Here is a 26,141-nt window from a genome sequence, read left to right as displayed (position 1 = left end):
CCAATAAACCAAAGTTGACCATTCACCTTCCATACTGCAATCATCATATGCCTGTTCCAATCTTGCTTCCAAACTTAACACCTAGATATTTAAAATACATGACTGTTAAGCAGGACACTACTAATTCTGTATGCGAACATTACGGGTTTGTTTTTCATACTCATCTATATAACTTGCAGTTTTCTACATTTAGAGCTAGCTGCCATTCATCACACCAACTATAAATTTTGTCTAAATCGTCTTGTATCCTCCTACAGTCTAACTTGGACACCTTGCCGTACACCACAGCATCACCAGCAGACAACCGCAAATTTTTCTGCCTACCCTGTCTGCCAGATCATTTATGCACATAGAGAATAACAGTAATCCTATCACACTTCCATGGAGTTCTTCAGGAGAGGTTGAAGATGCCCTTGTATCTGATGAATGCTCACCGTTGAGGACGACACAATGGGTTCTGTTACTGAAGAAGTCTTGAGCCACTCACATATCTGGGAACTTATTCCATGCACTTGTACCTGTGTTAACAGTCTGCAGTGGGCACCATGTCAAATGCTTTCTGGAAATCTAGAAGTATGGAATCTGCCTGCTGCCCTTCGTCCATAGTTCACAATATGATAGGAGAAAAGTGTAAACTGAGTTTTGCAGAACGATGCTTTCTAAAACCGTGCTGATTCCTGGAGATCAGCCTTTGGTCTCAATAAAATTTGTTCTATTTGAACTGAGGATGATTATGCAGCAGACTGATGTTAGGGATGTTGATCTGTAATTTTGTATATCTGTTCTTAAACCTTCTTATATATAGGAATCCATTGCTCTTTTTCCACGCTTGGGACCTAGCGCTGGGCGAGAGATTTCATGGTAAATGCAAGCTATGTAAGGTATCAATGCTGTAGAGTACTCTTTGTAGAACCGAACTGGGATTCCATCCAGACTTGGCAACTTACTTGTTTTCAACTTTTCCAGTTATTTCTTTACGCCCAGGGCTGCTTATTATTATGTTGTCCATAAGTGAGTCACTTCAACGGTCAAACAATGATATGTTTGTATGATTCTCCTGTGTGAACGATTTCTTAAACTCAAAATTTAAAACTTAAGCTTTTATTTTTTGCTCTCTTCAGCTACCACACCTGACTTGGCGATGAGCGACTGTATGAAAGACCCATTTAGCGGTTTTACATAGGACCAGAATTTTCTCATTTTTGTCAATTATAGATGGATAAATTGAACAAAATTTTAAATCAGTTTGGTTGATAGCTAAGAATATTTGAATTTTGGATCTCCACATTTTTTTAACATTTAAGAACACATTTCGCTACTCACCCTTTTACGTTTTCTACGCCATTCTCCACGTGTTGTGGACGTGTATACCCGCATAGTTTGGGTTTTCCTACAGTGCCGTGAACATCTGAATGCATTCTGAGCTGCTGACCACATTGCTGTGGATGGGTTACTTCCATATCTTGGTGAATAAAAAGGTTTCAAGTATTTATCGTACCACATATGTACCTCATTGCATACTATCTATAAACAAAATAAAAAATAAAAAAAACCTCGTTTTGACATCTTGAATCGTTTTTTACATACGACAGTTGTTATGACCACGTGATTCATGATTCGCAAGGATATGAATTGGCTCATCACATGCAACCCAATGACTCGTGAATGAAATGAGAAATTCTTGTGTTCTCAATTTTAAATAGAATTTCAATACCTTATCTACATACCATTCACTGCAAATCCCCCCCACCACGACTCATGGCTCTTTCGTGAGTTCATGCGTGGTGCACATGGGGCACTGAGTTATTCCAGCCCTTTCTTCCTTCTCGAATTGCATTTCCTTCCCTGTGCTCCTCCCTCCCTCCCTCCTCACTTCTTCCCCTCTGCCCTGCCCTTCCCCTATCTTAGTGTTGTTACTTATGTCAACCTGGCTATCCAACTGGTTTCTTGTATTTCTTCCAGTTTTTGTTCATCTTGATTTTTCTTTGTCAACTTTCCGTTTTGTTGTTTTTGGTCCCCCATTGGGGTTTTACCTCGCCTTCTAAATTTTTTTCTCCGTGGTTTGACCCAACTGGGAAAGAACACGTTATATAATGTCTTCGGCATGTGGCCTTTCTGCCTTTTTCATGTTTTCCTCGATGCCATTGTCCTGCAACACCCCAAGGATGTGGCTCAGTGGTTAGTACTTCGGATTCACATTCGGACGATGACTGCGATGACAGTTCAAACCTGTGTCTGGTATCCAGATTCAGGCTTTCAGTGACTTTCCTAAATTTCTCCAGGCAAAGGCTGGGATGGTTCTTTTGAAAAGGCACCGCCAATTTCCTTCCCATTCCTTGACACAATCCAAACTTGTGTGCCTTCTCTGTGACCTCGATGTAGACAAGATGTTAAACCCAATCTTTCTTCCTTTGTCCTTCAATGCTATGTAGCGAGAAAGCTAGCAAGACTGTGAGGTGGAGTCATTATTTACCCTTTTGGTTGAGTCCACTGACAGCACAGGGATCACACACCTAATAACTGAGCTGTTGCCTCCTGATGTGTATCTAGGAGAGGTTGCTTGTCATTCTGGAGCATCAAAACTCCTGGCAGTGGCTGCCTTACCATACGGCTGTTGCTGTGGCTGGATGGCACCCATGGGAAAGGCTCCTGATCAGAGTGAGTGGTGTCAGTGTGGACACGTTGTGTATGAAATGCATTGGTCCTGTTTGGCAATGGATCTTTCAATGCTACTTCTTATGACCCTGCAGCCTTCCCATCTCTGGCTTACCCTGGGAGGAATGCCAGGCTCAGGGGCTTGAAGTGGAACCCTTTCCCTGCTATGTATTCAGAACCAGGACTGCCATAACACTTTGACCGCCACTAAACTGTTATTTTCTGTGGAAACTGTCAAAGATAAGTTTGGTAAAGGAGAGTTACTCATTAAGATGCAGTCTGGTTTGCTGTTACCCTAAACTACTTCTGCTGTCCAATCTGCAGCTCTTTATGTCTGTGACCGTCTTGACGACGTTTGGGTTCACATTACTCCTCACCAGTCTATGAAATGGTGAAGAGTGTCATTTTTCGTAGGGACTTCATCCTTCAAACTGATGAGGAACTCCGAGCCAGTCTGGAGTGATGGGGTTTTCATTTTGTTTGGCATGATCAGAAAGGGTGAAGGACAATTGCATTGATACTGGTTTATTCTAGTGTTTGAGGGAGGTGCTGTCCTGAAGGAGGTCAAGGTTATGACTTATCGTTGTGATGTGAAGCCAGACAGCCCACCATCCATGATATCTTTTTCGTGTTTAGGTTTCTGGCACTTCTTCCTGTTGTATGGGTACCCCTATGCAGTGAATGTGGATGCCCAGTTCATGAGGGGAGCTTCTGCGTTCCATCACCCATGTATTAATTGTCATGACCATCACTCTTTGTGCTCTCCGGATTGCCTAATTTATAAGAAGGAAAAGGAAGATACAAGAGTATAAGTCCCTTGATGATTTATGCTACACTGAGGCATGTCAAAAATATGACTGTCTTTACCTTGTGCCTGTGACATCTAACCTCCTCCCTCATCCTTACCCTAGTCTTGCCCCACTCTCCAGCCCCCTTCCTTTTCAGTTCCCACGCTCTCCCCTCCAAGGTGCTGCTCCCCCTACCTGGCCAGAGAAGCCCCCCACTTCTTTGGTGCCTATCAATGATGCCCCCCCCCCCCCCCACACACACACACAGGTGTCTCGCAGACCAAAGGCCTGCTCCCACAAGTCGGCTGCAGGTCTCACAGTCCATGCGCCCCAAGGTGTTGCTTGCTCACTCTCAGTTGCAGACCTCGCTGAAGCCTGTTCTTTCTCCGTGCCCTGCATTCCTCGATCTAAGAAGAAGAAACAGAACAACAAGTAAATAGAAACATAAATCCTGGGACAAGGCCCCTCTGGTGCCATCAGAGGTGCCGACTCCCCCCCCCCCCCCCCCCACAACCTGAGTGTGGTGTCTTGTTTATGGAAGACACCGTGTCCTTGTTTGTGGTGGATGGTAACCTGGAGGTGTGAATGGCTTCAACCTATTTGCCTCCAGTTTAGATCCGCATTCGTGCATATTCAGTGGAATTGTAAAGGCTATTACTGTCATTTTTCAGGGTTGCAATCCCTAATTTCCTTTTACTCTGCAGCTTGTGTAGTTCTCGAGGAATCTCATTTACTGATGCTCACTCACCATCCCAGTTCCATGCTTTCTATTGTAACTGGCTTGGCCCTTTGAGAGTTCCGGTGGTGTTTGCACATTAGCCCATACGAATGTTGTTAGTACATGGATCGCTCTTCATACTGTGTTCGAAGTGCTTGCTGTCTGGGTACACTTGGGCAGTGCAGTGACAGTTTGCAGTCTCATGTCTCCCTCCTGAAGAGCATCCATGCCTATTGTCCTAACTGCCCTCCTTCAGCAGTTCCCTCCTTCCTTCCTCAGCCTTGGGGACTTTAATGTCCATTATCCCTTGCAGGGCAGTGCTTTTTCGTCTAGTCTTAATAATAATTTTTCTTAATAATAGTTCCCCTAGCTGGTTTAGTGTCACTTATAGCAGTTTCTCTGCCATTGATCTTTGGCTCACTTCCCCTCCCCTTCTTCTTTCATTACAGTGATTGCCACATGGTGACATCTGTAATAGTGATCCCATTGATTCTCTTGTTCACTTCCCAATGGCCAGGTTACCCCACTGATCTTTTCATTGTGCAGATCGGTTTCTGTATATCTCCCAGGATTGTGCAGATTGGCGTCTACATACCTCCCAGGTTCTTTTTACCTCCTCTTTGCTAGGTTGTATTGATGAAATCATCTGTGATGTGTCCAGTACAATTATTTGCACTGATATTGCCATTCACTGCTCGACGGGCCCCATTTGTCACTGTGATAGAGCACGGCCATTACAGTTGCCATCTGTGATTGCTGTCGGGCCTTGCAATGCTTTAGATGGTGCTAGTCCTCCGCCGCTCTTATTATCTTTAAATTTCTTCATGCAAGTGGGTGTGTTGGGAACACTTATCTCCTCCCTAGGTTCTTCTGTCTCTTCTTCATGGGTGTGGGCTATGCTCCACACCCTACAAGTTTGCAAACTGCAGTCATCCATGCCAGGCAGTGTCCTTTTGGGTGGCCTTTGTATTTATCCATCGGTTCTCGTGGTACACCTGGTGTCACATTTTGTAATGGCATCAATGTCAACCTCCTATCCAACTGCCGTCCTCCTCTGGAAACATCAAGCTGAAGCTTTCCACTTACCTTTTGCCTCTTGTCAGGTGGAATCGTACGGTGAATCTTTTACTGAATGGGAGCTACTTCTGTCCCTTTCCTGTTCCCATAATTCAGCCCCTGGCCTTGAGTCCATCCATAACCAATTGCTTCAACACCTCAGGCCGCCATGACAATAGCTCCTGTGGGTGTATAAGTGTATTTGGCTCCAAAGCATTTTTCCCCTTTCAGTTGAGGAACAGTATTGTCGTTCCTGTCCTTAGGTCTGGTAAGGAACCGCTGTCACTTGATAGTTTCAGCCAATCAGCCTAACCAAAGTCCCCTGCAAGTCATTTGAACAAGTAGGGGTTTGCCAGCTCAGTTGGGTTCTCGAATCTTGGGACCTCTTGCCTCCTTACCAGTTTGGCCTTTTGGAGGGATGGTCTCTGCTCAATCATCTGCTTCAGTTTGAAATTGCAGTGTGGCAGGTCTTTTCCCAGAGCTGACATCCTGTTGCAATTTTTTTCAATCTTCATAAGACCTGTGACATGGTGTGGCACCATCACATCTTACTTACTCCATTAGTTGGATCTGTGGAGCTCCCCTCTTGATTTTAATTCGCCAGTTCCTGTCCCACTGGTTATTCAGAGTTTGGGTTGAAACCATTCTCAGCTCTCCTCAGACCCAGGAGAATGGCATTCCACTGGGCTCTGTATTAACCCTTTCGTGGTTGATGGGTCATATATGTCCCAGTTCGAGTGTCGGGATATATGTTACCCAGCTCTGCACGGTGCTGCCATCTAGGGACGACTGTACTGAACCTGAGAAAAAATCGGGACTGCACTGCAAAGGCAGGGGTGCTAGTTCTGCGAGGTTCGCAGAAGAGCTTCTGTGAAGTTTGGAAGGTAGGAGACGAGATACTGGCAGAAGTAATGCTGTGGGGATGGGGCGCGAGTCGTGCTTGGGTAGCTCAGTTGGTAGAGCACTTACCCGCGAAAGGCAAAGGTCTCGAGTTCGAGTTTCGGTCCAGCACACAGTTTTAATCTGCCATGAAGTTTCATATCGGCGCACACTCCGCTGCAGAGTGAAAACCTCATTCTGAGAACAAAAGTTGTTTGCACTGCTTGTGGTGTACCACTTTGTGCCACACCATGTTTTTCCAAGTTTCATGGAATGTAAAGTTTTGTAAGTATTGGTCATGTATCATGAAAACTGAAATGTAATGAATATTTTTTACACTGGCTCTACACAAATAAAAAGATTACATGCATGTATAATTTTTAGTTATTTTATTCTCCACAAAATACAGTTTATGGCTAAAAAAAAAAAATTACAAAATCAGTCAGCAGAAAAGGTATCTTGCGTTGGTTCATGGGACATGTGTGTCCCACTTCCTGTTGTGAAAAAATGGAGAACTTAAAAAATATTTTGGTGGTGAAAATATAATAATGGGACTGAAAAGAAAACGTTATCACCTTAATATTTTAAAAATCTGTAAAAAATGAATTTTATCCATGAAAGGGTTAAGTGTCGTTCTTTTCCATATTGCTATTAATGGACTTGTGGGGTCTGTCGAACCAGTGGTCACTCCTGCTCTGTATGTCAATAATTTCTGTATCTGGGCTAGTTCTCAGTTGGTGGCCATTGTGAAGTGACACCTCCAGGGTATCATCCAGCATGCCTCCACATGGATGCTCCCACATGGTTTTCATCCCCCCCCCCCCCCCCCAAAAAAAAGGGTGATGCATTTCTGTCACTGTAATACATCCTTCCTGATCCTGAACTCTATCTCAACGCCCAACACCTGACCATGGTCCCCCAGTCATATTTCTTGGGTCTTCTTTTTGACAGCAATCTTATTTGGTTGCCCCATATCCATCTTTTGGAGGTTGGATGTTTTCATAAACTCAATGCCCTTCCATTCCAGATCGTTTGACTCTTCTTCACAGTTATTGCGCCTCAGTTCACGAGTGGACTGTAGTTGTCAAGTTTATGGCTCAGGTGCCCTTCCATACTGCTCATCTTGTACCTGGTCCCACCATTGTGTGGTATCCGTTTGTCGCCGGTGCCTTTCGTGCTAGCCTTGTCGATAGTCATCTGGGTGATGCTGGGATACGTCCTCCCTTTCGGTTTGTTGGTCTCAGCTCCTGATTTCGAATGCCATATCTATCTGCTGTTTCCCTGCTCACCCCTTCTATTGTATTCTTTTCGCAGCTTTGAGACGTCACCCTTCTGCTGCCCACCCTTGGGTGGGTTTACCAGTTGAGCTGTGCCTCCCTTCTCTCTGCCGCAATTTCCATCTTCCCCTCTGTTCTCCGCATTCTCTCCCAAACATTCTCTCTTGGTTAGTTCCTCAGCCTCGGGTTCAGATGGGTCTCTTGTGGGGTGCGAAAGCCTCCGTCACTCTGATGGATTTCCATTGTTTATTATGCTCACTCTTATGGGAGTTTCGGGTGGTATTATTTTCTTACACCAATGGCTCTAAATCAGCCGATCATGTGGGATATGTCTTCTCATCTTCTGTTAGCACAGAACACCGTCTCTTGCCTACCATGTGTGGGATGTTTACTGCAGAACTGATGGCCATTATTGGGCCCTCTGCTTTATTAAATGGTCCCTCCCCTCACCAGAGTTTTGTGATGTATGGACTTGATGAATGGCCTTCAGGCCCAGTGTTAATCTTACCACCCCCTTGCTCTCTACCATCCAAAACCTTCTTGCCGATCTTGACCTTGCTGCTTGTTCAGTTGATTTCCTTTGGGTTCCCAGCCCCTAGGGTATCCCGGGTAATGAGCTTTCTGATCATCTGGTTGTGGGGGGGGGGGGGGGGGAGGGGGGGGGGGAGACCCATCTGTGGGTCGTTTTTCGGCTTTGCATCAAATTTCTTTTTGCCGATTTATGGGCTAACTCTTGGGTGCTCTACCCTGTCTAATAAAAGTCATGTGATCAAAGTGACTACCAGCATGTAGCATTCTTCCCTCCACCTTCTTGACAGGAATCTGCCATCCTGTGCCATCTTGGTATCAGCCATACCTGGTTGACCCATGGTTTTTAATTCCATCAGAAGTCGTGTGCCATATCGTGCTTGCTTTGAATTCTGCGACACATTCACTTCAAAAATTCAATTCTTCTTAATCACTAGCAGCATCATTTGGGTAATTTCTTGAATAATTAGGAAGCCTTAATTAGTTTCTCTCACACATACTAAAAAACTTGCTGCTCTGTTTAATAAAACTTCCCCTGGTACCCTGAAACTTTTGACATGTGAAGCTGGCAATTTTTAAATTGTTCTTTATCTGCTGCAGTTATTTGTGGTATCTTTGTCATGAATAACCATTAACTTAAAATTAGTTTTCATATTGTGTTCATGGACCAATTGTGAACTTGTAGATCTATGTTTCTCAACAGAGTCATAGCTGTTACTTACATCCATTATTAATTTCCATGATTTACTGTTCTTACAAAATTAGCAAACTGAATAACAGTAGTATGTTATCCTCTCGCTCCTTAGTGCCAAATTGAAAGAAATTGAACCACTCCGGGCTAACATCATTTGTTGCCAACCTTGAAGGTGGACAGGGCTGTTGAGCAGTAGCTGCTTTAGCGCCATTGTTTAGCCTGGTGTTTCACTTATTGTGCCATATTTTGAGTTTTCTGTGCATACTTATTTATTTTAGAAACAATTTTCTCCTGTAGAAATGTGTTCTAATACTGAGTATTTATCCATTTGTAAAATCACTTGAGTTCTGACTATGTTTTGATGAAGATGAACTGAAGTTTAAAAATGGTAGGGGTTTGTATGTGGGATGCATTTGCTTCTTTGGCAATATGACGAAATTTGCTGCCTGGTTGTCACTACCCTTTTCGTGTTTGACCATGCTGGTGCTACTGCACCATTAAGTTTGTAGAACTTTAATATCCAAACAATATTTGATATAATGTAATTTTGTCTTGATATAAGATATTAAGCCATAAGTACACACAATGTAAGGGAAGATAGATCATTACTTACTACACGTTAAGTTGCAGACAGGCACAACTAGCTTTCAGCCACAGCCTTCGTCAGAAAAAAGCATACACAAATTCCTTCACATAAGCAGGAACACCTCATGTGCATGACCACTGACTCCGGCCTTCTGACGAAGGCTGTGGCTGAAAGCTATGGTTTAAGTGTTTTGTAGGTGTGTTTGTCTACAGTGTGTCATCTTTACAATAAGTAGCACTCTTTCTTTTCTGTACATTGTTGATATTCCAGCCTGGGAGCTTCCATTGTTTAATTATGCCATAAGTATTTCAGTTTAAAATACTCTTTTATTACAGAATCCAAATATCTCCACAATCAGCCAGATGGGTCAAGCTCTTAATGCTGGCAGCCCTTACGGATATGCTCCTCCAGGTGGGGCTGCAGCAGGGCCACAGGCTGTCAGTGTTCCACCACCTGTTGGAGTAGTTACTCCTCAGCCAAGATCTACTATGATCCCCAACATGCCGTCGATCCAGGGTACCCGCTTTGGGGCGTCTCCAGGTAGCTCTTTAGGTATGCACATAGATACTGATAATTTTTTGTGTGTCAGTTATTATAAAACATTGTCCAGGGAAACGGGACATATTAATTTGACAGCTAGCACTTGTATACATTACCTCACAATGGTCTGTACGCCTTAATGACTTTTATTCCTTATAAGTACATTCTTTGAAAAGTATTTGATATGTGTTTTAGAAGAAAGTTTGTCTCATAATTAGAGGCAGTATTTGATAGTTAAATGTGGGGCTTGATGATGATGAAGCTGAAAAGAAAATTCAGAAATGTTGTTCAGCAACATCTGGGTTTTGGTTTTTCATATTTCATGTTACAGTTCTGAACCATAATAATTATTAATTTATGTTTTCATGCAAATTGTTACTGTCGATAAACAGTTAGTGTTTATGTTGCATGCGGAGTACATAGTTTTTCTTTGGTTACTACTGTAGTGTGAAGTAGTTATGCCCTAGTTGACACCTGGATAACCAATAATAATTCGTTTGTTCTATGCCACTGATTTTATTTACTCTTCATACTATCTCTTTTGGAAAATATCTTCAGTCTTATGTGTATTAGGTGAAATATTAAAATTATTCTGCCGACATGTTACCATTCATGTAATTGTAGTACCATATGACATAATACTGCTGGATATGAGCTTATCTAAAAAGGGCCCCTAATAAACATTTTATGACGGGATGGTATAATTATATTCTTGAATTTGTGATTTCAGCTTCAGTTATGTAAAACATTTAAATAGTCATTACTATATCTAATTCAGTATGTGCTTGTCATTTTCTAAGTAGGAAAGAAGAAAAACACAGTTATACCAACATTACGGATTCACACTTAAATGACACTGTTGTTGTTAACTGTCAAAGATTCGCATAATGAGTCTCACTGGGACTGGTAATTACAGTGATATTGTTCATGGAGAGTATGAACTTTTCCTTCTGTGGATTTTATTGTAGCATAATATGTTCTTTGCTGCCATTTCATTGTAACTGTTTCTTGACAAATTCATTCTGCAAGAACATTGTAATACTAAGAACCTGCTTGTTGCAATTTTGTGGTAACAAATGGCATTGAAAGCCTTTGGTGTACTTTTAAAGCTGTGTAAACATGCTTCACTCTTTAAAGCTACTGCCAGCTGTTGACGTACATTGTTCCTCATGTACTATGCTCTTACGTGGTTGACACATGTTAACACAGACATCTGTCCCAGGAACAGAAAAATCTAGAGACACATAATTTTATTTAATTTTTTGTTTATTTGTTCTTTCTTACAGTCATCCAATTGATATTATTTCCAGTTCTGAAATGTCCAGTTGCTGTATTCTGTGCATCATGTAAATAGTTTTTGTTGAGGAACCAAGTGAAGCATGGTTTTTTTAATGTGTGTGCCCATTAGAACAACAGTACATGGAGACATGCAGTTAAGATTATTAGGGATGTACTGTTTGATATTATATTAAAAAGTTCATTTGTTGAGATTGAAACATCTGCTCTCTGAGATACTTTATTTTTACCAACTGATGATAAATTCCTCCATATATCCATTGTCTCAACTTGTAAACTACTGAAAGACTACCCTATTGCTTTGCAAATGAGATTCTGGAACAGTTACTCTGTGCACACCTTAGAGGCTCATAATTTGTTATTAAATTATGTTGCTTTGTTGTGAATATGAAGTGTGTAAATAAGATGGTATTGCAGGTGGTCCAGCTGTTGTAGGAGTGACTGGAACAGAAGGAGGCATTGCACCTCAAGCGCAGCCTCCTGCACCATCTCCGGCTCAGCCACAGTCTGGAGCACCAAGTGGGAGCCAGCCTGGTCCTCAAACAGCAACCCAGAGTCAGGGAGCACCACCTACCCAGGGTCAAGCTACAGCCACTCCCACCACGACCTCCACCGCTGATCCTGAAAAAAGGAAGCTCATTCAGCAACAGCTTGTTTTGCTGCTGCACGCGCACAAATGCCAGCGAAGGGAGAGTCTCTCTAATGGAGAAACGTGGCAGGGAAGTCAGGTACTTACTATCTACTCAATAAATGCTATGTTAATTTTTCCCACTTTTTGTTCAAGGTTTTGCACACTAGACAGTAGCCTAGTGTAATTTAATATGAGTCAAATTTTTAAAAGTTAATGAACAAGAATTTTGTGTAGCAGTCATCCATTCTCTGTCCACATTGGAGATCGGAATTGGGAAACATGGAATGCTTCTTTCGAAGTAACAGAGGATGCATGGTTGTACAGTTTTCTGTCTCCCTGCATACATTTGCCTCACCTTATTTCTTATTTTCTCTTTGTAATTTTTGTTACAACCTTCTGTGTGTATTGTCCACCTTCTGTGCCTGTTTTGTGTCATTTTTTATGTTTTTGCCATTGATATTGTAGTTGATATTTGTTGGACCTATGTTGTAAAGAAGGCTGTATATCACTTCGCCCTGTACTGAACCTTTGTACAAGTAGACTTACTGTGTCAGCACCTTAATATTAAATTCCACTGTTTCAACTCATGTTGCTTTTCAGAACCGTGTTTAATATTTTAGGAAGAGAAACATGTTTAGTGACTGTTTTAATGCCGTTATTTGTAGGTTGATAGCATAAAGATGCTCGAAAGAAGGTGTAATTGTGGTCGACATAAAATAATAATGTGCTTGTGTATGGTAATTTGGTGTTAAATTTAATTTTTCAGCTGAGTTTCCACGTAGTAACATCAAATTTGCACTGGGAGAGGGGCGGCCAGGATTTTAATAGCACCACTTACAACATTGCCATTAAAATATAATATTGTATCTATTTAGTGATGTCCCTAGTGTTCTCCCAATACCAGTTGGTAGCTGCACTTCTAAATGCCATTGTTTTAATTTTTTGCAAAGTAAATTCTGCTGCTTTTGTTTGTTAATTATTTCAGTGTATTCTTCATTCATTTGTGGAAAATATCCCTAAAAAGTGGCAATCAGCCATATTTTCAGTCGCTTTGGTTCCACAGCATCCACAAGGATTCATTCCAGAATGAGATTTTCACTCTGCAGCGGAGTGTGTGCTGATACGAAAGTTCCTGGCAGATTAAAACTGTGTGCCTGACCGAGACTCGAACTCGGGACCTTTGCCTTTCACCGGCAAGTGCTCTACCATCTGAGCTACCGAAGCACAACTCATGCCCGGTCCTCACAGCTTTACTTCTTCCAGTATCTCGTCTCCTGCAAGGTTCGCAGGAGAGCTTCTGTAAAGTTTGGAAGGTAGGAGACGAGATACTGGCAGAAGTAAAGCTGTGAGGACCGGGCGTGAGTCGTACTTCGGTAGCTCAGATGGTAGAGCACGTGCCTGCGAAAGGCAAAGGTCCCGAGTTCGAGTCTCGGTCGGGCACACAGTTTTAATCTGCCGGGAAGTTTCAAGGATTCATTAGTTGAGAATACCACAGATCTCTGATGAACGCAGTCTGTTTTGTAAATTTATAAAAAAGGGTCATTCCACGTCAAATCAACAAATGAAACCATCATTTTCAACCTTACCCTCTTAGATTTAAATGAAATTAAGTATGCCTATAGTACTCATAAATAGTACCACAAATTAATTTTTTCACATTTTTCTGATAAAAAGTTACTGAGTAATGGACTTTCAAAAATTGAAAAAATGACAAATTTTTGATTCGCGGAACAATGTTGTTTTCTTTATAACTCGTGTTCTAATTAAGCTAGAACAATAAAATTTATTTCATTGGAAAGCTCTTTTAAAGAGCTTTTATATGATACAAAACATCATTAGTTTAATATATATACACACATTGTTTATAAAAACAACATTGTTTAATTTATCGAATTTTGAAAAACTCTATTTTTAAAATTCTCAAAAAAATATATGTGAAAGGTACACTTTACATCTACATATTCTGAAAGTTTCAACTTAGGATGAGCATGGGATCACTATCAAAAGCAATTTTATGTTTACCACGATTCTCCAAAATCACATTCAGATAGGTGAATTTCTATTATTTTGCTACACATGAAAATATTACATTGTTAAATTTTGTTACATGGTCCACAAATTGTACTTGAAACGAATAACTGCTTATTAAACTTTAATGCTAACTATTTATTAATGGCTGTAAAACCACGGAAAGAAAGAAGAAAAGGAAGCTCTCTCTCATTTTAAAGATTATATATAAAATGATTCTTTGGTGTTACTATCTGCAATCTATTCAGTATTTTATCTCTGGTTAATATTGTCAGTAATTTTCACCTATTGTTGAAAGTGACCCACACATTCTTTTGTTGTGAGGCAGCTGTAGTGAAATTATGTGGTTAACTCTGAAATGTGTTTTGAATTTAGCTTAAAGGTACTTTCGTACAAACCTCACAAGAGCCTGTAAGTTTGTATGCCTACAACCAGTTAATGTTTGCATACTATTAACATAATGAAATATTTTTTTACAGGAAGTGAAAGAATAAAGAAGTAATATTGTGTAGTATTGAATATAGAAAGCTGGGGCATTCAACTTCAAAAACATTTTTTTAAATTAGTTTGTTCACTTGAGAAATGTAAAATGCCTAAAATTTCAGCTTTGTATTGTAATCCATTTAATGAAAAGGCCACAATAACCACAAGAAAAACTTACGGCCTGTTTCACAATGGATGATAGGAAGAAAACCTTTCTTAACTTTAAATAAAAAAGTGACAACTGCCGTAAAAAAATTGCTTGAGTAGAAATTTGTGATACGTCTAGCACAGAAAATGATGATGATCTACTGTATTCTGTTGTGAAACAAGAAAATGAAAAGGTTTTATGCGATAGTGACGTAAAAGATGTTGCAGTAAGTGAGGCCTTAGAAAGGTCGAATGCTTCTTTGCAGTCCGTTAGTGAATTGCCTATTAAGAAGAAACGACAGTGTGAAGCAAAATATCCTAAGTAATATTATTGCTTCCTTCCGGAAAAGAAGAAGAGGTACATGATCATGCAGAATCTGAGAGGATCGGTCAGCTAAAAGATAAATTTCGTTCATGTACATCTTGAAGTAAACAGGTGGAAATTCTTACCATTTTACCAAAGCTGGAGTGTTAAGAAGCTTCAAGATGAATTTAACGTAACAAATTACATGGCTCGAAGAGTAAAAGATTTGGTGAAGGCCAGGGGAATTTTGTCTTCACCAAACCCAAAACCTGGCAAGACTCTTGATCAAACAACTGTGATTTTGTTAGAGACTTTTATTGTTCTGATGAGATAAGCGGGGCAATGCGTGGGAAAAAAGATTTTGTGCTTGTGAGAGATAATGAAGAAAAACTGCAAGTACAAAAACGGCTAGTTTTAAGTAATTTGAAAGAATTTAAAGACAACCATCCAGAGCTCCACATTGGATTTTCGAAGTTTGCAGACCTACGTCCCAAAAATTGTTTTAGCGGAAGTAGTGGTACACATAGTGTCTGTGTGTGTACTACCCATCAAAACTTCAAACTCATGCTGACTGGATGTAACATTCCTCAGCTGACAATGGATGAAGATAATCCAATAAAAACTTACTAAGACTGCATTGCAAGAGTTGTATGTAATCTTTCATTACCTGCTTGTCATGTTGGTGAATGTAAATTCTGCCCTGGCCCAGAAACATTTAAGACATATTTACAAGATTTGTTGAATACTAATGATATTGATAATATAACTTATCAGTAATGGGTTTCCGTTGATCACACATCTATAGAAACAATCATAAAATCACCTGACAACTTCATTGATTGTTTTTTTTTGATAAATTAAAATCGCTCACACGACATTCATTTGTTGCTAGTCAACAATCAACCTTCCAAAAGAGACGGAGAAATGAACTTAAAGAAGGTGAGGTCTTAGCGATCTGTGACTTTTCTGAGAATTACTCCTTTGTCATCCACGACGAAGTTCAAGGCTATCATTGGACAAACATGCAAGCAACGATTCATCCTATTGTTGCTTATTACAAGGATGGGAACAAACTTGAGCATACAAGTCTTGTAATCATATCAGAATGCCTAACACATGACACTGTAGCTGTGCATTTGTTCCAATCATGCTTGATGGACTTCCTGACTGTTAAATTCGGTAGAAAACCAAGAAAAATATATTATTTCTCTGATGGAGCAGCAGCTCATTATAAAAATAGGAAGAACTTTAAACCTGTGCCATAATGAAGATGATTTCCAAACTGAAGCTGAATGGCATTTTTCAGCCACCTCGCATGGGAGGGGAGCTAGTGATGGTGTTGGTGGAACAGGTAAACGACTTGCAGCTCGAGGAGGTCTGCAACGGCCATACAGTGATCAAATAATGACACCAAAACAACTTTTTATGTTTGCCAAGGACAACATAGAAGCAACGAACTTCAAGTATGCTACTAAAGAAGATCACAAAAATGAAGAAATGAAACTTATGGAGAGATTTGAGAAATGCTGCAAAATTTTAGGGACACAAAAACTTCACACTTTTATTCCTTTTAGCAAGGACAAAATAATAACAAAAGTGTATTCAAACTCTGATGGCACTAAAATTGAACTGGTGACAGTTTCTGACTGTGATACAATGCCATTCAAAGACATAAAAGGATATGTTGCTTGTGATTGTAATGGGCTCTGGTGGTTAACCTGTGTACTTGAAAAAAATCAGAAGGATGAAAACACAGTTAGTTTCTTACATCACCATGAACCGTCACCATCCTTTACATTTCTGTGTCATCCAGACATTTTTTCCATAAGCAGTAGGGAAGTAGTGGCAGTTGTGAACCCTCAAACTGCTATAGGGCGAACATATAAGTTATCCATATACAGAAATATTGATGTGCAACAGACTGATTAGTTCAAAGTATGAAGAAGTGCACTAATAGGACGCCTGTTTGTAAATAATAGTAATTACTAACTGAATTTAGGTGTGATCTCAGGTATTCATCTTTCTGTGTTTATTTATTTATTTTTTTAAGTTTTCATTTTGTTTTTATTAATTACAGAAGCATAAAACATATGTTCTTTTGCCAATTATAAGTTATATTTAATTTCCACAGTTTACAACAGCATACAGCTGGTGAGGAGTAGGCCTACTATCTAAAATAAATTAGTTTTTACGAATTTTTAAAGCACCACCCTTAACGTAAAATTGCTTTTGATAGTGATCCCATGCTCATCCCAAGTCGAAACTTTCAGAATATGTAGATGTAAAGTGTATCTTTCACATATATTTTTTTGAGAATTTTAAAAATACAGTTTTTCAAAATTCGATAAATTCAACAATTTTTTTAACAATTTGTGTATATATATATATTAAACTAATGATGTTTGGTATCATATAAAAGCTCTTTAAAAGAGCTTTCCAATGAAGTAAATTTTATTGTTCTAGCTTAATTAGAACACAAGCTGTAAAGAAAACAACATTGTTCCACGAGTCAAAAATTTGTCATCTTTTCAATTTTTGAAGGTCCATTACTCGGTAACTTTTCATCAGAAAAATGTGAAAAAATTAATTTGTGTCATGATTTATGAGTAATATATGCATATTTAATTTCAAAAAAATCTGAGAGGCACTTGTTGATTTGACATGGAATTGCCCATAAAATGAATTATACTTTCAGGGAAAAAAATGAATTCCTGTCTCATTTAGTAAGTTGGATATCTCTTTTAATTAAAGTAGAAGTGAGGTAGTTAGTGACAGTAGGATAGCAGTTTAATTTTTTTATTTCTGTACATGCAACAAATACTTTAAAACATGAGTGTTCTGTGTTGTACAGTATGACACCAGTAAAACTAAATAATTTAGTTATGTTAACCAGTTCGTGGGCCATGGGGGGGGGGGGGGGGGGGCAAACCTGCCACTAAACTTATTTATTTACTGCATATATGAGGATATGTCTTAAAACTTTTGTAATCTCCTTGCATCTAGTGGTAGTCTGCTGCATGAGTGGTAGTTCCTGCTTGTTGTGAAATACAGCTTTTAGAGCCATGGGAAGTATACATCCCAACAAATAACATTGTTTTGAAGTTTCTTGGGAAGTCTGCTTACCACCAAAGTAGTTTCTCAAAGAGGTTTGGGAAGTATATTTAAGACAAAATTAGTGTTTCTGTTGTGGACCTTGTAAACGTACTTGCCATTAACTTACTAGTTTTACAAAGCTTTTGTGAATATGACTTACTATCTCTGAATGTGCCCAGCATCTGGTGGTAATACATTGTTCCAAGTGTATAAAAACTGCTACAAAAATCAATGCTTGTGGACAGGGTGTATACGACCCGGGACAACCGGGAGATCCGGGAAAAACCCGGGAATTTTTTCATCCGGAAGATAACCGGGAAAAACCCGGGAATTTTTTAGAATTCCGGGAATTTTTCGTTATTTTAGGTTTCAGTTTAATTTTTGTAATCTTGACTGGTAAGAATCGATACTCTAACAAAGGATATTACTCTATCCCGCTACTGCAGAATAATACTACAACAACAAACGTGAACGAAAAAAAAAAATGAAAATAATACATAAATTGCAAAGGAAATGTGCCATATACAGCAACAAAACACAGTGCTCATACAAACGTTTGCCAACAGCAAAATGTGTCAAAGGCTTTAGGAAGACTATGCGATGCTTCACAAGAACAAAATGTCTCCGATGAGCGTGGCGTCACAACTGTTTAACTAGATTAGTTATAGCAGTTACGAGCAGGCTCATGCGCATGCGCAGTTGAGTGGCGGGGCAAACCGATGTATCTGACCCGAATGACAATTGCGGGGAGAGGAGGGGGGCGCCAAATTCATATTCTTGTGAAGAAAAAAATTATATTTCACAAACAGCCTAGCATCCAGCGCACGTTGAAACGCATCCCTGTTGGTTTTTGAACACACTCTGTAAGTTGATTTCTGAATGAATCATAAGTTAATATTTGAATGCGTGCCTAGTGTACGTGATGTCTGTCAGGGAAATCGTCGTCGCATCTAGAAATAAACTTTCCTGCAAGCAAAAGGGGACCGGGTTATACGAGCTGAGCGGAGTAAAGCCGAACGAGTGAACGCCAACCGCTGTCTGATTATGTGGTTGATTGGGTTTGGAATGATCAGCTTTGTTATAATTACTAGCGAAATCCAGAATCAGACTACCAGAGTGGAAATAAACGACTAACAGGAATAACAGATAAGAAAGGTTACGTATTATCTTCTCGGTGTATCCAAGAAAATGAAATATTGTCAGAAAATTTTTGGCCAGATCGCTACACTAGTGAGGACCAGTTGTACAGTCCCCGTCTAGCAGCCGCTTAACTTATATTCTGGAAGTAGCGCGGAAAGTGGTTTGTATGAACATAACAACGCCTAACCGGAGAATAATCAGGGATAACTAAACCGGTGATTCTGGCAGGGTTAGTGAAGTTAACCGGCGAGTAAATTTTAACAAAGGCAGGAATAGTTCCAGAATTAGTCATGACAAGATTGTTTGTTAGAACGTGGAAGGAGAAGAAATGGGGACATCAAACCAATTAGGGAAGAACATGACGATTCCAAATTTAAGTAAAAATCTCGTACTACCACTTTTCGATCTCATGCTCGAGAAACTGGGGCGTATGAATGAAATGTGAAACTATTTTCTAACATTAAATTGTTTGCTTGTAGTAGGCCTAATAGGCATTTTATGTTGGTCTTCGTGAATTATATTCTATCGTGTTATAAAAATGACCATTTGTGCCAAAACAGTCTCGTTTATTTGGTGTATGTTACAGTTTCTGCAGTGTTAGAAAGACCTATTTTGTTTTATCTAGCCGACTGTGACAAAATAAACGTAATCAGATCGAGAAACCACACCAGTCATGGGTACTATTTGTATTAACAGCTTACGCAGTATTAGACAACAATATTTCGGCCTCTTTTCTTTTATGACATAGCGTAAGATCTTTTAATGTCTTACACATACAAACATACGGGCTTTCTGCGTCATCGTAGCTGCCACAGCGTGGTGGCGCCTGTTATCTGGCGCTCTCTGACGACTGCTGAACAGAAACTTGTTTCAAACAGGTCGCGGGAAAAACTGCGAATGGTGGTTTGAAAAACGTTACTTTCAAAGTAAATTTTCTTTTTCGCAAGTGGAACTGTGTGTGAGAATGTACGATGAATTCCTTAAATCACAGAGCGTTTGATGACGAGCCATTAGAAGTATTTCGAGCCCATATCAGACAATCGTGTCGTTATTATGAGCAAATTGCTGTAGTGCTACGGGAAGCTCTCGCTCCTCTGCGGTAGCTAATTTATTTATGGAAAACTTTGATAAGAATTCACTGGACTCGGCAAAAAAATTTACTAGCACATTTGTGTGATGTATCTTAAAGTGTAACACGGACAAGAAAAATCAACATTATATGTGAAAGCTTAGCTTCTGTTGCAGCTTATTAACCTTAGAGACCAATTTTATACGTGAAAGCTTTGCTGTTCTTGTAGCAACACTATGTATATTAATTTAAAACATTAACTTTTCCTGTTTGTGTATCCGCGCTACTTAATAGTGATGTTGCTATTAGCGGACTACATCACGTGTCCTACGCTCTGAATATCCGCTGTCCCGGCTGGCGTGATCACGTGACATGAGCAATGACTCGCTTACAAAAGCGTATCGCAATCTCGATTACATGGTTCGGAAAGTAACATGCGGTGTTTGGTGGGATTCGAATTTATACTTTCGTGATACGAAAATATACAGCGTACATATTGGGGGGGGGGGGGGGGGGAACTTTCCAAAAAGGGGGTTTTCTACCCTGAGTTTCGTTTTTTAAAGTGCCGGGAAATTCTACGCCCATGTATAAAAACATAACCATTCAAAGAATTGATAAGTTATACAGTTCCGAGGGAAAATATACTGTCACTTAATAACACGGAAAAAGTGTGTTTTCATCCGGGAGAAAGTGTATTTTTAACCGGGAAAAATCCGGGAATTTTTTTTCCTTGTCCATGTATACACCCTGGTGAAGTCGGAAAAAAACTCTTCATTTCTACATTGTGGAATACATTTACCACCAAAATAGCAGTTCACAATAGGGCCATGTGAGAGATTCATACTACCACAGTTTTTGATGCTGAATCACTAAAGTGAAATTATAAAATAATACATATAATCAATTGATCACTATTGTAATAAGATACAAAAAAATTAGCTCACTGAGTTACTGTATTAAAAAAATGCACACATTTAGTGTTCAAAAGGGCATGTTGTAAACTTTCTACTTTCTTTCAGCAAGCGTGCTGATAATTAAGATATTCATTAATGCCTATTATGGGAAATTTATGTGGTGAATGTTATGAGATTGATACTGTGTTCTGTGGATTAAACTTGTGGGATTGCTAATTATATTATGAGTAGACGAGCATTATTGCTTAAATGATGTCAGAAAGCCATTTTTATTTTCCCAGTAGCTCATGCTATTCTGAAAGTATCTTCATTTATGATATTAATAGGGTTCGATCAATGCAGTTGGAGGACTGGACAGCAGATCCAAGGTGTAAGACCACAAGGAAACTTTCAAGGGAATTGGAGAGAGAATGCTTTGTTTGACATTAGTTGACTTCTCACTGGGTTTTTTACTGAGTATATATTTTATCTCTATTCACAGTGTACGTTACCACACTGCAAGACAATGAAAAATGTGTTAAACCACATGACTACGTGCCAGGCAGGAAAGTCTTGTTCAGTTGCACACTGTTCCTCTTCGCGGCAGATAATCTCACACTGGAAGCACTGCACTCGGACAGACTGCCCTGTATGTTTGCCACTGAAACAGGCTGATAAAATACGGCATCAGCAAAATAGTAAGTAAATAAATAAGTCATTAAATGACGCATAGTGTTGTGTTAATTTTGCCTTCTGGTATTATTGTTTTTGTTTTTTAGTCGTATCTAATCAGGCTCCCAGCAATCAACCAACGGCATCTGATATGAGAAGAGCATATGATGCCCTTGGTATTCAGTGTCCCACAACTGCTGCACCAGGTGGCCTTTTAACTCCTAGTAATGTGGTGAACAGAGGACACCGCATGGTCGCTCCTGGTCTTGGTGTTGGGCCAGCTCAGCCTAATGTGGTGGGTGGTGCAGTTAGAGTTGCTGCACCTCCTCACACGCAAGGTGAGATGTTTCGAAAAGAAGAAGTTTGCATAATAAGTTATATAATTATCAAATCTTGTAATATTTAAGGTCATCAACTTTGTGATGGATGGAAACACTGTTTACTCAAATAAAAACTGATCATTGAGAAACTTATTTAAGACATCTTTTACCTTGCATAAAAGATATTTGTTTTACCAGTATGGTGTATAAGATCAGTAACAGTTTCTTGTAAGCTTTATCTGCTTATGTAATACACAATGAAAATAATTTATACACATTCATATTTCTTGGAAAAGGTTATAAAGTTACGAGAGGTACCTTTTACCTTGCATTGATTGTATTAAAGCAACTTTATAAATATATCTAAAAACAAAGATGATTTGACTTACCAAACGAAAGCGCTGGCACGTCGATACACACACAAACAAACACAAACATACACACAAAATTCTAGCTTTCGCAACCAACGGTTGCCTCGTCAGGAAAGAGGGAAGGAGAAGGAAAGACGAAAGGATTTGGGTTTTAATGGAGAGGGTAAGGAGTCATTCCAATCCCGCGAGCGGAAAGACTTACCTTTGGGGGGAAAAAAGGACAGGTATACACTCGCACACCCACACATATCCATACATACATATACAGGCACAAGCAGACATATACAGAGGCAAAGAGTTTCTCTGCCCAAACTCTTTGCCTCTGTATATGTCTGCTTGTGCCTGTATATGTGTGGATGGATATGTGTGTGTGTGTGTGTGTGTGTGTGTGTGTGTGTGTGTGTGGGCGAGTGTATACCTGTCCTTTTTTCCCCCTAAGGTAAGTCTTTCCGCTCGCGGGATTGGAATGACTCCTTACCCTCTCCCTTAAAACCCAAATCCTTTCGTCTTTCCCTCTCCTTCCCTCTTTCCTGACGAGGCAACCGTTGGTTGCGAAAGCTAGAATTTTGTGTGTATGTTTGTGTTTGTTTGTGTGTGTATCGACGTGCCAGCGCTTTCGTTTGGTAAGTCAAATCATCTTTGTTTTTAGATATATTTTTTCCCACGTGGAATGTTTCCTTCTATTATTTTATATTCACAACTTTATAAATAACTTGATATAAATTGAATTACCGAATTTATTGCTATACTGTGTTTTCTAAAGACAACCACCAAATTTTTATTTGCAGTTCAAGGTCAGAGTGCAGCTCAAACTGTTGTGGCACCTAATGTGTCCCTCCCACTATCATCAGACCCTACCTCACAGCAGCCACCACCGACACAAGGCCCAGTTTCAGCTGCAGCTCAGGCTGCAGTCGCTACCATTCAGCAGACAGTTGCAAATATGCAAAATTCCTTGTTCGGGCTTGGAGGTGCTGAGCCACAAACATCAGCAGCAGTGAGTTGTGGAGCATTTACATTTTATTCTTTGCTGTGTATTCAATTTAATTATTACAATATCTTGTACTACATTTTATGTTTGTATCTTCTCTCTGCACTTCATACTTTTCTAGGGCAAAAAAATTTTGGTGCAGCTTCTGTACAACACACAGTGTCAAAAATGGTTAGACTTAGATAGTTGTTAGATTGGGTCCTACCAGATAGAAGGCCTAGACATGGCTCAGGTGTGGGAATAGTGTTAGAAGATATGAGGAGCCATTTGTGTCTACAGAAATTTAAGATTGCAAAATTTTCATTTTTGTAAATACTTTCTAATTAAGGAGACTACTCATTGAATAGCTGAAATGTTTAAGTCTTCAACAGGCACACATGAAAGTGAAAGAAAACATACTAGCTTTCACAATAAGTTCTGGTTGTTGTGTGTGGTGGGGTGGGTGGTAGAAAGAGAGGTGAGAACTAGAAGGAGGGGTTGAGGGTGGGTGGCTAGTAGCTTTGAGGAAGGCAGCACGTTTTCTGGCTAGGAGTGATGTGGGAGGGAGGGTTGGCACCTGTATGGGATCTTGTGTCCAGTTCGCACAATGTAGAGGCACAGGTAGAGGTGTGTGTGGGTGTGTACTCCAGCTCAACGAGGCATGTATTCTGAAAACTAGCAAGTTTTCATTCTCTTTTATGTGTGCCTGTCAAATGCTCTGCTGTTTGGTGAGTGACTTCCTGTACTTCTAAAATGTTTACATTCTGCTTGAACTTTCCTTTCTTCTTTACATTGTAATTTTTCTATAAATGGTACGGTGAGTTGGAAGATCGGTTGAGTCTACAGAACTAAATTTTATTGGAGGTACATGAAACCAGGTGTATTTCAAAATATTAATTGTTATACACTTGATATATTTTTGAAGCTGAATAGCTGTTGATCATGTTAACCATATTTCATTTGTATAAGCGGAGTACATCTTTTTATATCGTTGTTATGGTTATGGTTGCCACCACTTTTTAGTGAATGACCTGAAGCTATATGCTCATACAGTGAAGTCTTGTGTGTCTGGTGAGTTTGGAAAAGAAAGCTGATATACACTAGAAATATTTTGATTCATGTAGTAGTATGTTAAGCTAACACACAAAATTATAAATCTTCAATAAAGAAAAATAACAACAGATAAAATTGTATGGAATACTCATCAAAGTAAAGAAGCAGGAAAGAAATTTAAAAAAAGCACTGCTATAAGTTTTTGGTGCTGTCTATAATGCAGGGTTTGCTTACAGAACCTTATACCCTTCATATGAATAGAGTTATTATATGATTATCATGCCTTTTATTTTTTAATTTTCACTGATGTAATTTCATTTTAACCTATGTAAAGGTATTTGAGGGTGACTGTGGTCAGCCAGAGCTGGTTCATTATTGATCAACAATCTCCATTTGAACAACAGCGTAGTTCATCAAGATCCATAATGAATAGAGTAACATTGAACAAATGTGTGTTGAAACATTCAATTTTTGGGTGATTTGTGTAAAGCGTAACCCTTCCCAGTATTTGTCAAAGTGAAATCTGATTAACACCACACTGAAATTGGCCAGTTGAACAGGCACTTTAACAACCTTGACCGAACCAAGACGTTCCTTGTGTACAGCCATGTTAATCAAATTGAATTTGTAACTCAATGACTGTATTTTGCACTGTATTGCACCCGATAGTGATTGAGAAGGTAGCAATGCCTGGAGATTCTCTATTCAGCCTTGAAATACAATACTTTTTTCTATCATTTCTAGAGCATATTCCATTTTATGGTCCACACATGTAACAAAAAGTGCACCTACGGTATAAAATGGATGTGTTCTACACTCTTTAAGAGTGGAAGTGAATAATGTCTCAAGAAGCCAGCACTGGTCTTGTGGTTTGTCCACACAAGAAAAACGTGAACATTGTGGTGATTAGATTGTGCAACAGGTAGAGGAGAATGTCCTTAGGAAAATTGGGGATAGATGTCAGCCAGGTTTATTAAAGCCCTATTTATGTTGTGTTTAGGGAGGACAAGTGGCACGGGAACTGTTGACCAACTCTCTTGACTGAAGTGTTTGGCCTTTCCTTTCCTGCAGCTCATTGAGAGCTGTTTGAGCAAATGACAGGAAAAAGTTTGGGAACTGTGTTTTAACAATAATCTGTAAAGGTTCATATCTGCCTACACTGCAGGACAGTGTTGAAATTACGACTGCACCAAGGAAATGGCATTATTTACTGAGAATAGCTTGACAGTAAAGATGTGTAGTGATTGCTGAAGCCACATTTTTTCCCATCATAATCAGTAGTTGTAAAAATGTTGTTCAAAAGAACTGTTGACAGTCACTTCTTTAAGTGTGCGAGCATTTTGTAATTAATAAAAAGGCTACAGTCCAGTTTGCAGGAGTGGATGCCTGTGTGTGAAGTAGTGTTTCCCCGTTCAATTCCAGAATGTGTAAGAGACAGTAAGTTTGAAATAACCAGTGCTGTGAATAAAAACACTTTATTAGGGAGGGGATTGGACAGGGAAGAAGGTGAGGGAAGAAAAGAACAGTAAATAATCAGAGTTCACTATTGGGGAGGGTGGTCATTTTTTTCTGCCTGTGGTGAAGCCCAGGAAAGTGGATGGATGAAAGAAAATGTGGGAGAAATGGCTCCAATCTGCGGACTGGATGAGAGGATTCAAATGACGTGTAGTGTAGCAGCCTTTCAGTTCCCTCAAGACTTGCTGTAGACCTGGCTGTTCCATCCTTGCACCATGGGACACTGGCATCTACAGCTGGCAGAGCAGGTTTTGGTTGGTAAGCTATCCACCAGGTTCCTTATTGCACTGTGTTGTCATGTGTGCAGCCTCTCTCAGACATGTCACATAAATGACTTTTAAATATGGGCCACCTGTGTCTATTTAATAGGCAGTTTGTTACGGGAAACTGAACCGTGTTTTATTGCTGCAGTTACCTTCCAGCAAGTTGTTGGGT

General features: G+C 39.7%; 1 protein-coding gene across 1 annotated transcript in view; it reads left to right on the top strand.

The window, feature by feature from the left end:
* The window catches only part of LOC126176273 (CREB-binding protein-like), a 172,806-nt gene that overhangs the window by 37,021 nt on the left and 109,644 nt on the right, over nt 1–26,141 (top strand). Inside the window, exons 5-9 of the mRNA XM_049923422.1 lie at nt 9,517–9,733; nt 11,435–11,745; nt 21,308–21,503; nt 21,585–21,815; nt 22,957–23,165. Of these exons, the coding sequence (XP_049779379.1) occupies nt 9,517–9,733; nt 11,435–11,745; nt 21,308–21,503; nt 21,585–21,815; nt 22,957–23,165 (1,164 nt within the window). The remainder of the gene's footprint in view (nt 1–9,516; nt 9,734–11,434; nt 11,746–21,307; nt 21,504–21,584; nt 21,816–22,956; nt 23,166–26,141) is intronic.

The sequence above is a fragment of the Schistocerca cancellata genome, chromosome 3 (assembly GCF_023864275.1).
Source record: "Schistocerca cancellata isolate TAMUIC-IGC-003103 chromosome 3, iqSchCanc2.1, whole genome shotgun sequence".
Taxonomy (NCBI): domain Eukaryota; kingdom Metazoa; phylum Arthropoda; class Insecta; order Orthoptera; family Acrididae; genus Schistocerca; species Schistocerca cancellata.
Note: the sequence above shows the minus strand (reverse complement) of the source record. Positions and strands in the feature narration are given on the sequence as shown.